Below are 13932 nucleotides of genomic sequence, written 5' to 3' on the forward strand. Positions count from 1 at the left end.
CAACGTGAAGTTGCATTCAAGTCGCCAAGAATTTCTTAGCGGCGGAGTGCGTCGCTCGTTTTATATGGCCGCCGTTTATTTTGCGGTTCAGCACAACAAAAAAAATTTGACAATTCAATTTTTGTACGAAAACACAATCACGGCGTCTTCGCGAAAATCCACTTTTATCGCCATTTCCCACGTGAAAATGCCCATTTTCGTGGCACGTGTACCTCCACGGAACGCCCAAGAGTGCACGTGTGTGGATCAGGTGTGAGGGGATGTGCTGAGAGTCGTGATAAATCCGTGGCAATCAATAATTCCCACCATCGAGTGCAGTGTTCCGTCTCTTGGGGATTTTCAATCAATACTCGCATTTAGGGTGCTTCCCGACCCTCTGAATCCCACTGGACACCCCATAGGACTCCCAAGGGGAGAATTGCGTACAAACGGGGAGCCCGGAAGTGTGTGAAAAGTGGCTTTTGACCCGGGAAAAGAAGGGCAAAAAATCCCAAAAAGAAGCCATCGCCATTTTATATGCAAAACACTGGCAACGTCGCATTCGGAGACGGGATTGTGGGACAACTTCCACGAAAAAACGTCCAGAAAGTCCTCCTGGAGTGAAGTGTACAGCTCGGTGGGGCAAGTGGTGTGAACTGTGTGAACAAGATAGCCCCAAAGGGGTGTATTTAGGTGAAAACAGTGAGGAAGAAGGGGGTGAGAAAAATCATTGAGAGACGTGCAAAGTGAGTGCAATCCTCCCACCTCTGGAATCGATTGATTTTGTGGTGTGAAGGAAGATTTCTAGGTGGCAGGAGGACACTGGCTCATCGCATTAGAGGATAATGTCACGAAGCTACTTTAAGAGTGCACCTATCTCGCGGAAAAACACTCAAACAGAGGATGTTTAGCAGTCAAAGCAGCAAATAAGGTGAGTTTTATCCCCTTCCGGATGAGGAGTTTTTTCTTATCTATCCCAACTCCTGGCCAAGCTGCCCAGAATCTTATGATTTTCTCAAAGAGCATAAAAGGAACTTTTTGTTTAAAAAGAAAATTTGTAAAAAAAAATGCCTAAAATTTACAAAGAATGAGAATTTTGTTAAAAAATTTCAAAGAGTTGGAAAATTATGGGAACGGAACAGTTATTTTCCTTTCAATTTAAACTTAATTTTTAATTTTTTCTTTAGTAATTTAAAAAGAAATTTACAAACAGAGCTTTCTAAAATTATAAAATCAAGTATTGAGAAAATAAATAAATTTTTTGCTTGACTTGTTTAATGTTTGAAGTTTATTTTCTAACGTTTGACGTTTACTTTGACATGTAACATTATTAGTTTGACATTTAAATATTTCAAATTTTGACATTCAAACATTTTTAAATGTCAAAATTTCTTTTTTATTACTTAATTTAATTTTAAATTTCTCAGACTTCTAAGGAAACGTCTAAGCTGTCTGAAATATGGTCTATCTTTTACGTATTTAAATATACCGTAAATGGCTAAATCACTGGCTTTCTATGCTAAATATATTCCTAATCTATTTACTAAAAAATAATTCATGAGATAGATTTTTGTGAAGGTAAAACACGTAATTTCCTTTATTTTCAATGACTTTTCGTATGAGCCATGACTACTTCCTCAGGCCTAAAAATGTTCTTTTTTTTAATGAAAATTGTCTAATTAATTACAACGACATTAAAGATAATTTAAAGAAGATTTACACACAAAATCATTCTCTTAAATATTTTTTAAATGTTCATGTTCCCATAATTTTGGACCTTTACCCTTTTAAAATGCTACTCTGGCTGGCAGTGTAAATATTTTACATTGCGATACCTCCTTAAAAATTTCCGTGTCTCTTTTTTCGATCTGTTTATTGCTGCGTTTTTTTTTCTTCATGCGAGTTTTTCGAGTGCGGGAGGTCGATTTTCGGCCACAAATAGAAATATTATAAATCTCTGTAAACTCCATTCGGCATACCCTCTCGCAGTCTATAAGAGTAGAGAGTAAGAGCAAAGGAGAAGAAGAAAAAAAAAGCTTTTCCTTGTGTTGTTTCAGTGTCTGTTAAACTGCGAATGATGCGGAGACACCAATAAAATCTCATGGCATGAAATTTCACGCAATATTTATGGTAAGAAATGGAGGGCATGGGGGTTGATTGAGATGAGTAGTTGATGGAAACGTGTCTGTGTGTCTGTGTGTTGATTTTCAGAACGCTTAGCAAAGTAATTTTTGCAACAAATAAAAAAAAAACAGAACAAAATGAATCCTCAACTGGGTACAGCGACAGAGTCAACGATGGCAAAGGATCAATTGCCACCAGCACGGAATTATGGGGATCCAACGATGGGGTATCAGCAGCAGGGGAATCCGTATGGGCAGCAATTTCAGGGGCAAATGGGGCCGCAATTTGCACAGAACACGGGAATGATGGAGGAGCATCATATGCATCAGCAGTTTGGGCATCAGAATCCGGGGCAGCAGAATATCCCGGGGGGAGGAGGAGGAGGAGGAGTTATGTACAATCCACAGGGGCGACAGAATACAGGAAATAATGTCATGATGGGTTCCTATGGGCCTGGGTTTGGTGGGCCACAGGGGGGTGGAGGTATGATGATTCAGGGGCGAGATCAGTATGGGAACATGACCAATTTCCCAGGCAATGCAGCTGGGCAGCAATTTATGCCGGGCAGTGGATCAAACATTCCGCATGGGATGCAGCAGATGGGTCAGATGGACATAAACTACAATGCTGGGAAGCAGGAGATGATGCCGATGAATCAGATGCCAATGGGTCAGGTGGGGCACATGGGGCAAGGGCAAATGGGGCAGAATGTGATGCAACAGATGTCACAGATGGTTGATATGAATCCCATGGCAAAGATGCAGGGAATGGCCAATGGGTATCATCAATCTCGCCGAATGGCACCCTATCCATCCCCAATAATGCATGCCACCCAGAAACGCGGTGGGATGTATGCGATGGGGCAGCAGAATGTTCCTATGGGGCAAATGCAGCAATTTCCTCCGCAACAGGGGCAACCACAGCAGCACTTTGTTCCACTGCAGCAACAACCACCGGCTCAGTATGGTCGTGCTGGGGTTCCTGGACCAATGCACGGCAACTATGGGCGTGGACCCATTGCCGGGGGGCCGCCAATGATGGGGCAGCAACAGGCACAGAGGGTGTCAAGTGCCATCCCCTATGCATCCCCACCGTATACACAGGGTGGCCCGGGAACGGGTAGCCCACAGTACTCGAATCCCTCGGGCGGAGGAACCCCATTGCCGAGTGGGACAAACTTCCAGCCAAACATGCAGCAGAGTATGCAGCCAGATGTACGGCTTGGGTATCAGCATAGCCCAGTGCCGGGAAATCCAACCCCACCTCTCACACCAGCCTCACTCATGACACCCTACATTAGCCCCAATCCGGACGTGAAGCCACCTATCAATCCGAGTGAGTAGAAAATTCTTTTTTTTATTTCTTCCCCATTTTTTTAAGAATCACAGAGAGAGAATCGTCAAAGCAATTTCATTCGCCGCACTTGCGTCACTTATCGAATGAATTTTCTCAGAAAATTTGCTACAAGTGTGATTTCTTGTGTTCCATAAAAGTGTTTTTAGATATGGCAACAAAAAGCACAGGGTGTAGCATTCACAGTGCAAGCATAAAGATAAAATTGTTTGATTTTTCTTTGTCAAATGGTAAAATAGTAAAGAAAATGTTAAAAGTTAGTATATGTTGTATGATATATCAAGACTTCGATCTATAAACTATTAAAAATCAATCAAGTATTTTATTTAATATGGCCGCTTCGACAAGCGCCTCGACACGAAAAAAAAATGGCCGCTGTAATTTTTCATTAAAAATCGGCCAAAGGCAATTGAGCTTCCTTCCTAATAACCATTCAAAGTTATAAAAGTCTTTGCTCACATTGAAAATGACTGAATAAATTAAAATTTTAGTTAAATGCAGTCGAATAATCCAAAAAAATGTGATTCTTTACGGAACTTGATGTGTCGCGCCACAACGGCAAAAATATGAAGCCTATTTTCAATTTCTGTCTGATTTTTCTAACAACGTAATTAGTTATCCGATTTTGATTAAATCCTGCTGAATTGTATGATATTTTTCTAGAAAATATGGAAAAGGAAAGGAAAAATTAAATGAAAAGAAAAAAACAGAAACGAAATTACCATTTCGGTGATTTTCATTGAATTGAGAACACATTTAACAATTTTCTTTAAACCCTAAACGAATGAAGACAATGAAATACATTTCATTAATTAATTTTCAAAAAAAATCTTCTTAACCAATTTTTATGGAAATTTTTGGAATTATTATTAAAACTATTAAAATAAAATTTTATAATTTTTTTTACATTAAGATTTCTCAGAGTCGACGAGAAAGAAGTTAAAAAGATAATAGTATTACCTTTATGGGCATTTTAAAAGAATACAAAATGTTTTTATAGTTACGAAAGTTGAATGAATTCGGTTAAAAGAAGTTTGAAGATTTAAAAAAAAAACTCAAAAATTTTGGTTGAGAACTTTTTTGAAAAATTTTGAAAATTTGAAAATTTTCCAGAGCCTGGGATAAAAAATAAGGGCCATATTCAGCGTAAAAAAATTATTTTATTTTTATGATAAAAGATCATTTTGGTATTCTGCGTAAAAGATAAAAGAATTTTGGTATTTACCATAAAAAAAACTAGTCTCCAAACTTTTATAAAGTCTCCAAAAATAAAAAATTGAAATAGAATTGGTATTCAGGGTAAAAGTTTTTACATATTGAGTTTTTCCTTTTAGGTCCTTCTATGAGCATTGTAATCTTTTTTTTATGTCGTTTGGTGATATGAAAAATTTTAAATCTCACAGAAATTAATCTCAAACTAAAATTATGAAGACAAAATCATGTTTTTGTTTAGTTTTTGCTGATTATTAACTAAATATAAACAAATTATTAAAAAAAAAACCAATTCTGTCCATCATGCATTCGATAAATTCTTCACAATTTTGTGGAATAATTTGTAATGACCATTTCAAAGGTTTTACCCATTCTGATTAAAAAATTTTTAAAAAAATTTATAAAAAATTCTTTTGACGACTTTTACGATAGAAGTCCTAAAAAAAGGAATATTTAGATTAAATTAGCTTTTCAGTCCTTCAAAAAAAAAAAATTTAACAATTTACTTGACTGCATTGGGAATGAGTCACACTGTAGCTTGAGGTTCCTAGTGGTAGGTAATAGAGTGAGAAAAGACGACATATCGTAATTTACGGAAATAAATCGATGCATTTGTGTGACGAAATACTTTATTTAAATAGCATTGAAGTACCTTTTAAACACTCTGAGAGGAAAAATCAGTTTTTTTCTCTCTTTATTTTAATAATATAGAAATTGATAAGTTTTGGCATTGAAAATTAATTATGATTGTGTGCGAGAGAGCTTTTTTTTGCACAAGAAAAAGCTCGCCATTAAATTGCCAATTTTAGCACATTTGAAGGAACTTTTTTTTTCTGAGTGAGTTTGGTGTGATTTTTTGATTGTTAAATTTCTTCTTGCAAATTACCCAGAATGAGTGTCGTCGTGCGGAGAGGTTGTTTATCAAATGTTTTTTTTTTCGTTGTTCCTCTTTGCCTTGCATTCCATTTTACCCCCCCCCCTCGTGCAGGAGGGGGCGGTGTAAAGGGAAATGAGAATGAAGGCAAAATTGTAAAAAAAAAAGTTTTAAAAAATCCGCGCAATTGACACATTTTTTTTGCGTGCAATGTCAATACAATTTTTTTTTTGCTTTGACGAGTAGCTTCACTCTCTGCTGGCCCGTAATGCACACACACATTGCAATGTACACATAGAGTAGAGAATGGTCAGTTGTGGAAAATAAAATTTAACACTTTTTCACTTGTTTGTTTCTCTCGTTTTTCTTTTTTTCTTCATTCGTCATCATCATCTGTATGGTGGAAATGTAGATGATGAAATGCGATTAACTTTTCCGGTGAGAGATGGAATTATACTGCAGCCCTTCCGTTTGGAACACAATTTGGCCGTGAGCAATCATGTGTTCCAATTGAAGCCCAATGTTTATGGGACACTCATGAGTCGGGCTGATCTTGAGTTGCAACTCAAGTGCTTCCACCATGAGGATCGTCAAATGAATACCAATTGGCCGGCATCCGTACAAGTGTCTGCCAATGCAATTCCCCTTATAATTGATCGTGGAGAACCCAAAATGTCCCACAGGCCACTCTATCTAAAGGCGGTTTGTCAACCTGGTAGGAATACCATTCAGATCACCGTGAGCGCCTGCTGCTGTGTAAGTTTCAAACGCTCCAGCTAGCTGATGTGTTTGGAAATAAAATATTTTCTACATCTTTAAATATAATTGTAGAGTCATCTCTTTGTCCTCCAACTTGTTCATCGGCCATCAATTAGGCATGTCCTGCAGGGCTTACTGAGGAGGAATCTCCTAGCTGCTGAGCACTGTGTCAATAAGATAAAATGTCATTTCCAACAAGTGGCAGCAACGACGAATCGTCCACCGGATGGAGCGGAAGCAGCAAATCCACAGAATGGGGATAATCCAGCAGATACACCATCACAGACGGTCACGCTCAAGTGTCCCATCACCTTCAAGAAAATCTCCCTGCCAGCACGTGGACAGGAGTGTCGGCATCTTGCATGCTTCGACCTAGAGTCCTACCTGCAAATTAATTGCGAGAGAGGCAGCTGGAGATGCCCAATTTGCAAGTAAGTCTGGAAAGAAATATTAAAATTCCCCGTAAATGGTTTTCTTCAGGAAGTTTCTTTGTCTTTTTCACAGCAAATCTGCACTTACGGAAACACTAGAAGTGGATCAGTACATGTGGGCAATTCTCAATTCTCTCAGTACGCAGGATGTGGATGAAGTTATCATTGATAATGGGGCCAATTGGAAGGCAGTGAGGAAGAATGTGGCCATAACAAAGGTAAGAGAAAAAAGAGATTTTTGCAGAATTTTCTGATTTTTTTATGTTAAATTCTCGTTAAAGCCGGAAACGGATGCTGAAAATAAGCAAATGAATAGCAAAGTTATGAGTCCGGGATCAACAATTCTTCCCACGTGGGACAATACTCAAGCCATGAGTCCATACATGTGCCCAGATATGAATACCATCGCCAGCGGGAGCATGATGACCGGTGGTGGAGGTACTCCTGGTGCAAACAAGTAAGACTTTTATCCCTTTTTAAATTTTTTAATATTTTTATTTATTTTTGAGTTGTTTTAAGTTTAATTTTTATTTTCTTTTTTTTTCAATTTTCTTTTTAAAAATAAAATCAAAACAGTAGAAGTTCCCATGATAATTACTATAGTAGTGGTGGAACAAGTGATTCAGGGAGTGGGAATTTCTATTTGAACAGTGATTTGGGTGGTGGTGGTGGTACATCAGCTACATCACAGGGGAATCCTTTGGCCAAATTGACGGATTCAGTGAATTCTCTCGATCCACTGGATGCAATGGAGAAGACACTTAATGAGAAAATGCCACCGACACCGGGAAGTATTACGGGGGCGCCACTAACCCCGGGATCATCACAGCACAATAATAGTGGTGAAATGACACCCACAAAGGTCCCACCGCCATCAAATAGGCCAAATAGTGCACAACAACAGCAGCAACAGCAACAGCAGCAGCAGCATTCCACAAATACAAGAAAAGGATCAGAGACGGAGGCAGCTGCAACGGGAGGTGTTGGGGGTGTTCTACCAGAGGCGAATTTCTCCACACCGGATATGTCCTTTAAGCAGGGGGTTCTGCAGGCCGTTATAGATGGGGAAGCCAATCCGGATTTGAATGTGAGTTTCATTTTTATTATCCCTTTTTTTATTCTTGAAGAAAATCGTAGAATGAATCCTTTCCGCCATCTTGAGATTTTTCTCAAAACACAAAGGTAGCGTTTTCTCAGGATCTACTGGATGGATTTTTTTGGGGTAAAAAGCAAATGAAAGAGGAAGCATTACCGGACAATGTACCGGAATAGATTTTAGAATTTCGACTCAGAAGTTGAGAAAAATAAGTAAGAATATTTGTTTACTTTTCTCAACTTCTGAGTTGAAATTCAGAAAACTGTTCCGGTACATTTTTCGCTAATGCTTCCTCTTTCATTTGCTTTTTACCCCATCAAAATCCATCCAGTAGATCCTGAGATAAACCTATTTTTGTGTTTTAGGTAAGACAGTTGTTTGGAAAAGTCGGAAAAACACAAGATGGCGTCGCACCAAAGATGGCGGAAAGTGATTTTCTTACACTTCAATAATTAGGCTACAAATGTAGCCAACATCGGAAAACCGAGTTTAAGAAAATCCTCAAGAAAAATGAAAACATTAAAAATATGTCAATTCCAACAATTTTCCTGAGACCCCTTTAATTCTCATTTGACCGATCTTGCTTTGAAATTATTAATTAAATCAATGTTTTTCAATTTAATTTTGTAAATTGGTTTTGAAGTGTGGCAAAGAGTTTTTATAATTCGACTCAATTCATTTACAAAATTCTCTAAATTATGTAAAATAAATGAAAAAGTTTTTGGATCCAAAAAGAAATATTACCTAATTGTCAAATCTTTCAGATTATTTTGTTATTATTATCTTAACAAGTTCTATAGGTACGTATAGAGTAAATGAGTTTAAATATTTAAAATTCCAATAATTTGTTCTGAAATTTCTAAGTTTTCAAGGATTTCTTAGTCACTGAAAAATAAAAAAATATCCAGTTTCTAATTTTTTCATTAGACAGATTTCATAGTTTTCCGATTTTCTAACTACATTTCTCTCTATTTTCATACATAGATCTGTCTAAAAAAAATTAAGTGAGATTGTTGAGAAAAATTTCAATTTTTGTAAAAATAAAATAAAAATGATAATTTTTGCGTTTGCAGTTGCAACTTTTGTCAGACAGCAACATCGATGCTATGGAATTACTTTCGTATCTGGACCATCCAACAAAGGATCTCAATACACCACCGTCCAGTGGTTCAAGCAACAACCCCAACAATGATGACCTTTTGGCCTCGCTGTTTGACTGATCGGCAAAGTAAAGAGGGGAGATCATCCCCTTGTGCAAAAGCCGGATTTACAAGCGCCCCAAAATTGATTAAAAAAAAAACAAAAACAAAATAAGATGAAAGCTAAAACAGTTAGTAAGAAAAACAAAACGTGATTTTATTATTGAAAATATTGATGGAAATGATTATATTTGAATCAAAAAGGATGCTGAGGGATAATGATAAAATATAAATGAAAATGAAGTAAAAAAAAAACTTTCAGATACATTGAATTCATAAAGTAGTATTGCTACTCATTGATCAAAGTAATTGCACGTATAAAAACAAAAAAAAGTATCTTACAATTTAACAAGAAAATGATACAACTTACGACTAAATTAAAAAAAAATAATGCATATTTTTATTTAATTATTTATGCTTGAATTTTATGGTAAAAGCTTTATTCTCTCTGCTAAAAAAAATCTATGGACATGTTTTTAACTTTTATTTTTTTTTTAAATTAATTTCCGCGAGGGGAAAATTAAAAAAAAAAATGAAGTAAACCACCGAGAAGTCGCATCAAATCACTCGCTAACACTGCCATTCCCTGGAAGAATATTCAGCACTAGCTTGAGTCTAGTTTTGCTGGGAAAGTTCTACAATAAAATGCGAAGGAAGAATTATATTAAATTTTTAAATTAAAATTTTAGATGAAAATAAAAAAATAAAAAATAAAAAATAAAAGAGAAACAAACAGAAAGGTCCATAGAGGGAATTTTTTTAATAGTTTAAGAGACATAAATAAAAATTTTATTATACATCATGCATAAAAAGAAATTGAAAAATGAATTTACACTGAAAATAACAAAAATTTCGTATTTTTTTTAAATACAAAACTTAATGCGAATTTATCTTATTTTTTATTTATAATTTTCCTATCTTTTTGATCACTGAAATCAATCCAAAATGAAAAAAACATTAAAAACTGATTTTATTTTGCTTTTTTCGTGGGGTAGTCTGATTAATTTTTTTTCTGGGGCTTTAGGTTAATTTTTATTTATAATCTTATTTGTTTTTTTTTGCACATTTTTGATTTGTCACAAAATCACATTTAATAATGCACTTTTGGGTATTTTATTTATATAAAAAAAATATTTTATTGTTCTTCGTGAATTTAATTTATTTTATTTTTCTGTCACTAATATTGGTAAAAAAAAAAAGAAATGAAAACGAAGAATGAAGAAAAAATGCCGGGTGATTGTGCCAAGTTGTGTCATTGCTACGAATTATTTAATTTTAAGTAAGGAGAAAATTAAGGATTAGCAAGAAGAATTAATGAAGATTTTCCCCTCTAATCACGATTTTTGTGGTTTTTTATAGTGTACATAAAATATTCCTGGAGGAAGAAATAATTTAACAACAAAAAAAGTCTTTTAAAAAGCAGTATAAATATTTAACAACAAAAAAAAGATGAGATATTATTGAAAAAGGTAAAAGAAAAACTTTAAACTATGCGGCATTTTTTTCCCATGTAAATACGTTCCGATATCAACTAATTGGGGTTTGTTTTAGTGAATGATTTTTCTTTCTTTTGGAAAATTCAAAATATAAAAGAAGAAGACTATGAGAAGGATATTTTTATTTTTTAATTGTAATGCCTCGTTCTCTAGGAAGAACACATTTTTTTCTCTAATTGAAAGAAAAAGAAAAAAAGGAAATACTTATAATACAAAATACATTTTAAGGTACTTACTTCTCTACGTCTGCTTGCAGAATACTCTCAGAATTGCTGGGCAGATTAATATAAATAAAAATCGTGTATCTAGTCATTAAAAAAAAAGATTAGTGTGTTTTATTTAAATTAAGAGCCGGAACAAGAAAGAGAATAAAATTTTTGGGCGAATTTGCGGATCTTCACGCTCATGATTCTGTTGATTAACCCATTTACGATCAGCATAATAAAGAAAAGCATAAAAATGTATTTTCTTTGTAATCTTTACAATGACTTAGAAATTACCAATTTATTCAAAATTCAAGAAGATAAATTTTAAAAATTCAAGAGTGTTACCGTAACTTCTTACACCATCTTAGGTGCGACGCCAACTTGTGATTTTCCGACTTTTTCACAGAACTGCCCTAAAACACAAAGATAGGTTTTTCTCAGGATATACTGGATGGATTTTGATAAAGTAAAAAGCAAATAAAAGAGGAAGCATTAGCGGAGAATGTACCGGAATAGATTTTTGAATTTCGACTCAGAAGTTGAGAAAAATAAATAAGAATATTTGTCTACTTTTCTCCGCTTCTGAGTTGAAATTCAGAAAACTGTTCCGGTACATTTTTCGCTAATGCTTCTTCTTTCATTTTCTTTTTACCCCATCAAAATCCATCCAGTAGATCCTGAGAAAAACCTACCTTTGTGTTTTGAGGAAAATCTCAAGATGGCGGAAAGTGATTTTCTTACTCTTCAATAATAAGTCTTTAAATGTGGCCAACATTTGACAACCAAGTTTATTTAATAATTAATTATTTTATTTAATAATTTTATTTATTTATTTTTAATGAAGAAGATCCAGTCAGAAAGCATCGCTTCTTCATCTTTTTGGAGATAGTTTCGTTGCTTCTTTAGCTGTTGTGTAAGAACATTTTGTTATCTAATAGACAAGAGCAAGGATGCCAGCCGTAGAAGCTTATTCCAGTCTGCACTGCTGCCTTTGAATGAAAAGAAGGTAAATTAGGCAAATTGAATCAATTTTGTGGTCAAATGACAAATCTTATTAATTTCTTACTCGATGCATAGCTGATAGAAAATGTTTCCTCAAACGATCCTCGAATTTGTAGGACGTACCACAGAGTTCACAACTTAAGGGTGACTTAATAACATGTATTTTAACATGCTTCTGAAGTCTATCGATATTTGAGAAGGTTATCTCGCATACGGTACAAGAAGCAGGGCCATCTGCAAAGAAGAATCAAGATGTTTTTTGGTTGGTAAGAACTTTTACTTTTTATTCTTAACCTTATATATTTCAGGCAGTGTGACAACGGATCTGAACAATGTGATTCTGAGAATGAAGGAGCACACATGTTCAAAAAGAAGACAAGGGAAATGGGAGTCCCTGCTAAGACACGAAGAATGACATACATTAACTTAGACGACAAGATAGACAAAATTCTAGAACAATTCGGACAAGACAGAAATGTGGATATTTGTATGAGGGCTCTGGCCGAGATTGAGAAGAAAATTACCTGGAATTTTTAGGGGTAGTCCTCGATGGAAATTTTGTATGTGATTGTGGAAATCTGCATCAATCTTAAAGACTTCATCGCAATAGGGGCAGTTTATGCTTTTTCTCGTGTGTTCCGCAATTAGGTGACGTGTTAGGGAAGCTTTAGTTCGGAAAACTTGCTCACACTCAGCACAGGTGTAGGAAATGTTGAGATGCTTGAAGTTTACATGTTGCCTCAGGCTATTGCGGAGCCTGAACGTTTTGGGGCAAAGTTCACATGCAAATTTCTTCTCTGACGAATGAGTCTCAAAATGTGTGATGAGGGCGCTTCTATTCTGCAACACTCTGCAGCACATTTTGCATTGAAAGGTTTCCTTTGGAATGGGTCCTTTCTGCTTTTTCTTCTTAAACTTCTGAGCAGAGTCTTTTCTTATCCTATCTTCCTTCTCTTTAGCAGGACTTTCTGCATTTTTTCGTTTCTTCTTAGAAGAACTTTCTTCTTGTTTCTTTTGCTTCTTCTTTGTGGGATTTTCTTTACTCTTTCGCTTCGTTTTAGTAATGATTTCTTTATTTTCTTTGTTTCCATTGCGTACGACGTAGACTTTGGTAATTTTAGCTCTATCTTTAGTTTTCTTTTTTTCAGCTTCCTTCTTTTCATTCTCAACGTTCCTTCTCATTTCCTGAATTTCCTTTTGAGCAACATCCCTGTGCCGAAGCTGCAAATGCTTCAACATTGTCCTGCTAGAGACGTTGTATCTGCAATAGTTGCATTTCATCCTTTTTCCCTTATGATTCTTGAGGTGCTTATTCCGCTTGATAATACTTTTGTATGACTTCTGGCAAACCGGGCAGGGGTATGTGGTCTTTTTGGTGTGAATAGCCATGTGCCTAACGAGATTAACCTTCACATTCCACGTCCTGGAGCAATGAGCACACTTGTACTCGTCCTTTGAATGCAACTTCATGTGGCACTTGAGACTCGGCAGGCTTTTGAGGGTTTTACCACAAACATTACAAACATGCCCTTCGAATTCCTTAATTTCAAACAAGACTAAATCTTCATCTTTAACCGGAACATCCGGAATTATCTCCTGATGTGATTCTCTGCAACAAAAAAGGACATTTTAACTAAACTTTCTGTGGTAAAGCTTCAATTTACTCACTCAATCTTAATTTCCTCCTCATGTAGGATGTATTCTTCTTTTACAACAATTGAGTCTAGATCTTCGACTTCTTCTTTTATTTTTATATTTTCCACATTTTCCATGATTTAGGAGATTTTTTTTAATTCTCTAAATTTTAGAAAATGAGTTAAAAATGAATTAAAAAACATTCAAGTCAATACCTTACCAACGCCTCTCTTGCAATGAATGTAGTCACATGGAGTCACAGTACACTCTCACTCACACAGACAAATAAAATTTGAACTTAAACGAACTTTTTTTTTGCATTTCCAAAAATGCGATTTTTCTTATTTTTCTGCCAATTTTTTCTCACAGTTCTCACAAAACACATTTTTGGGGCTCCTGTGACACTTACGGGTGTTCCGCTCCCCCCGAGGAGCCCCTCTGTGCGAAATTTGGGATCCGCGGAAATTTTGACGGTTGGGTTTAAAAATTTGAAACTTTTGACGGTTGGGGATTTTACACACATTTTTTCCCCAAAATAGATTTTCGTGACTTTTGGAATTTTTGAT

The 13932-nt window shown here is 35.6% G+C and overlaps 2 protein-coding genes across 4 annotated transcripts; one reads left to right on the forward strand and one right to left on the reverse strand.

Moving 5' to 3' along the window:
• Nucleotides 1–96: 96 nt before the first annotated feature.
• Nucleotides 97–10846, forward strand: LOC129794041 (zinc finger MIZ domain-containing protein 1). Of its 3 annotated transcripts, none has more exons than XM_055834617.1 (9): nt 97–910; nt 2037–2109; nt 2191–3438; nt 5955–6298; nt 6374–6732; nt 6806–6950; nt 7014–7189; nt 7312–7819; nt 8902–10846. In XM_055834617.1, exons 3-9 carry the CDS (start codon nt 2241–2243, stop codon nt 9046–9048), a joined length of 2877 nt encoding a protein of 958 aa, XP_055690592.1. In that variant the 5' UTR covers nt 97–910; nt 2037–2109; nt 2191–2240; the 3' UTR covers nt 9049–10846. The 3 variants fall into 3 exon arrangements, with proteins under 3 accessions (XP_055690592.1, XP_055690593.1, XP_055690591.1); XM_055834618.1 differs by having other exon boundaries at nt 7384–7819; XM_055834616.1 differs by having other exon boundaries at nt 98–910; nt 7309–7819.
• Nucleotides 10847–11492: 646 nt separating this feature from the next.
• LOC129794044 (zinc finger protein 93-like) lies at nt 11493–13588 on the reverse strand. Its single transcript, XM_055834624.1, has 4 exons — nt 13400–13588; nt 12256–13340; nt 11796–11965; nt 11493–11718 (listed from the first exon to the last, which is right to left on the reverse strand). Exons 1-4 carry the CDS (start codon nt 13501–13503, stop codon nt 11632–11634), a joined length of 1446 nt encoding a protein of 481 aa, XP_055690599.1. The 5' UTR covers nt 13504–13588; the 3' UTR covers nt 11493–11631.
• Between the last annotated feature and the right edge of the window lie 344 nt (nt 13589–13932).

Source organism: Lutzomyia longipalpis, chromosome 3 (genome assembly GCF_024334085.1).
Source record: "Lutzomyia longipalpis isolate SR_M1_2022 chromosome 3, ASM2433408v1".
NCBI classification, from domain to species: domain Eukaryota; kingdom Metazoa; phylum Arthropoda; class Insecta; order Diptera; family Psychodidae; genus Lutzomyia; species Lutzomyia longipalpis.

Excerpts from the sequence above, each read along its gene's own strand:
- LOC129794041 (XM_055834616.1), top strand. The coding sequence starts at position 2,241 with ATGAATCCTCAACTGGGTACAGCGACAGAGTCAACGATGGCAAAGGAT. Across the intron at positions 6,299-6,373 it reads CCGTGAGCGCCTGCTGCTGT|AGTCATCTCTTTGTCCTCCA; the intron begins GTAAGTTTCAAA and ends ATATAATTGTAG. Across the intron at positions 7,820-8,901 it reads AAGCCAATCCGGATTTGAAT|TTGCAACTTTTGTCAGACAG; the intron begins GTGAGTTTCATT and ends TTGCGTTTGCAG.
- LOC129794044 (XM_055834624.1), bottom strand. The coding sequence starts at position 13,503 with ATGGAAAATGTGGAAAATATAAAAATAAAAGAAGAAGTCGAAGATCTA. Across the intron at positions 13,341-13,399 it reads GAGGAGGAAATTAAGATTGA|AGAATCACATCAGGAGATAA; the intron begins GTGAGTAAATTG and ends TTTTTGTTGCAG. Across the intron at positions 11,966-12,255 it reads ACTACCCCTAAAAATTCCAG|ATGGCCCTGCTTCTTGTACC; the intron begins GTAATTTTCTTC and ends TCTTCTTTGCAG.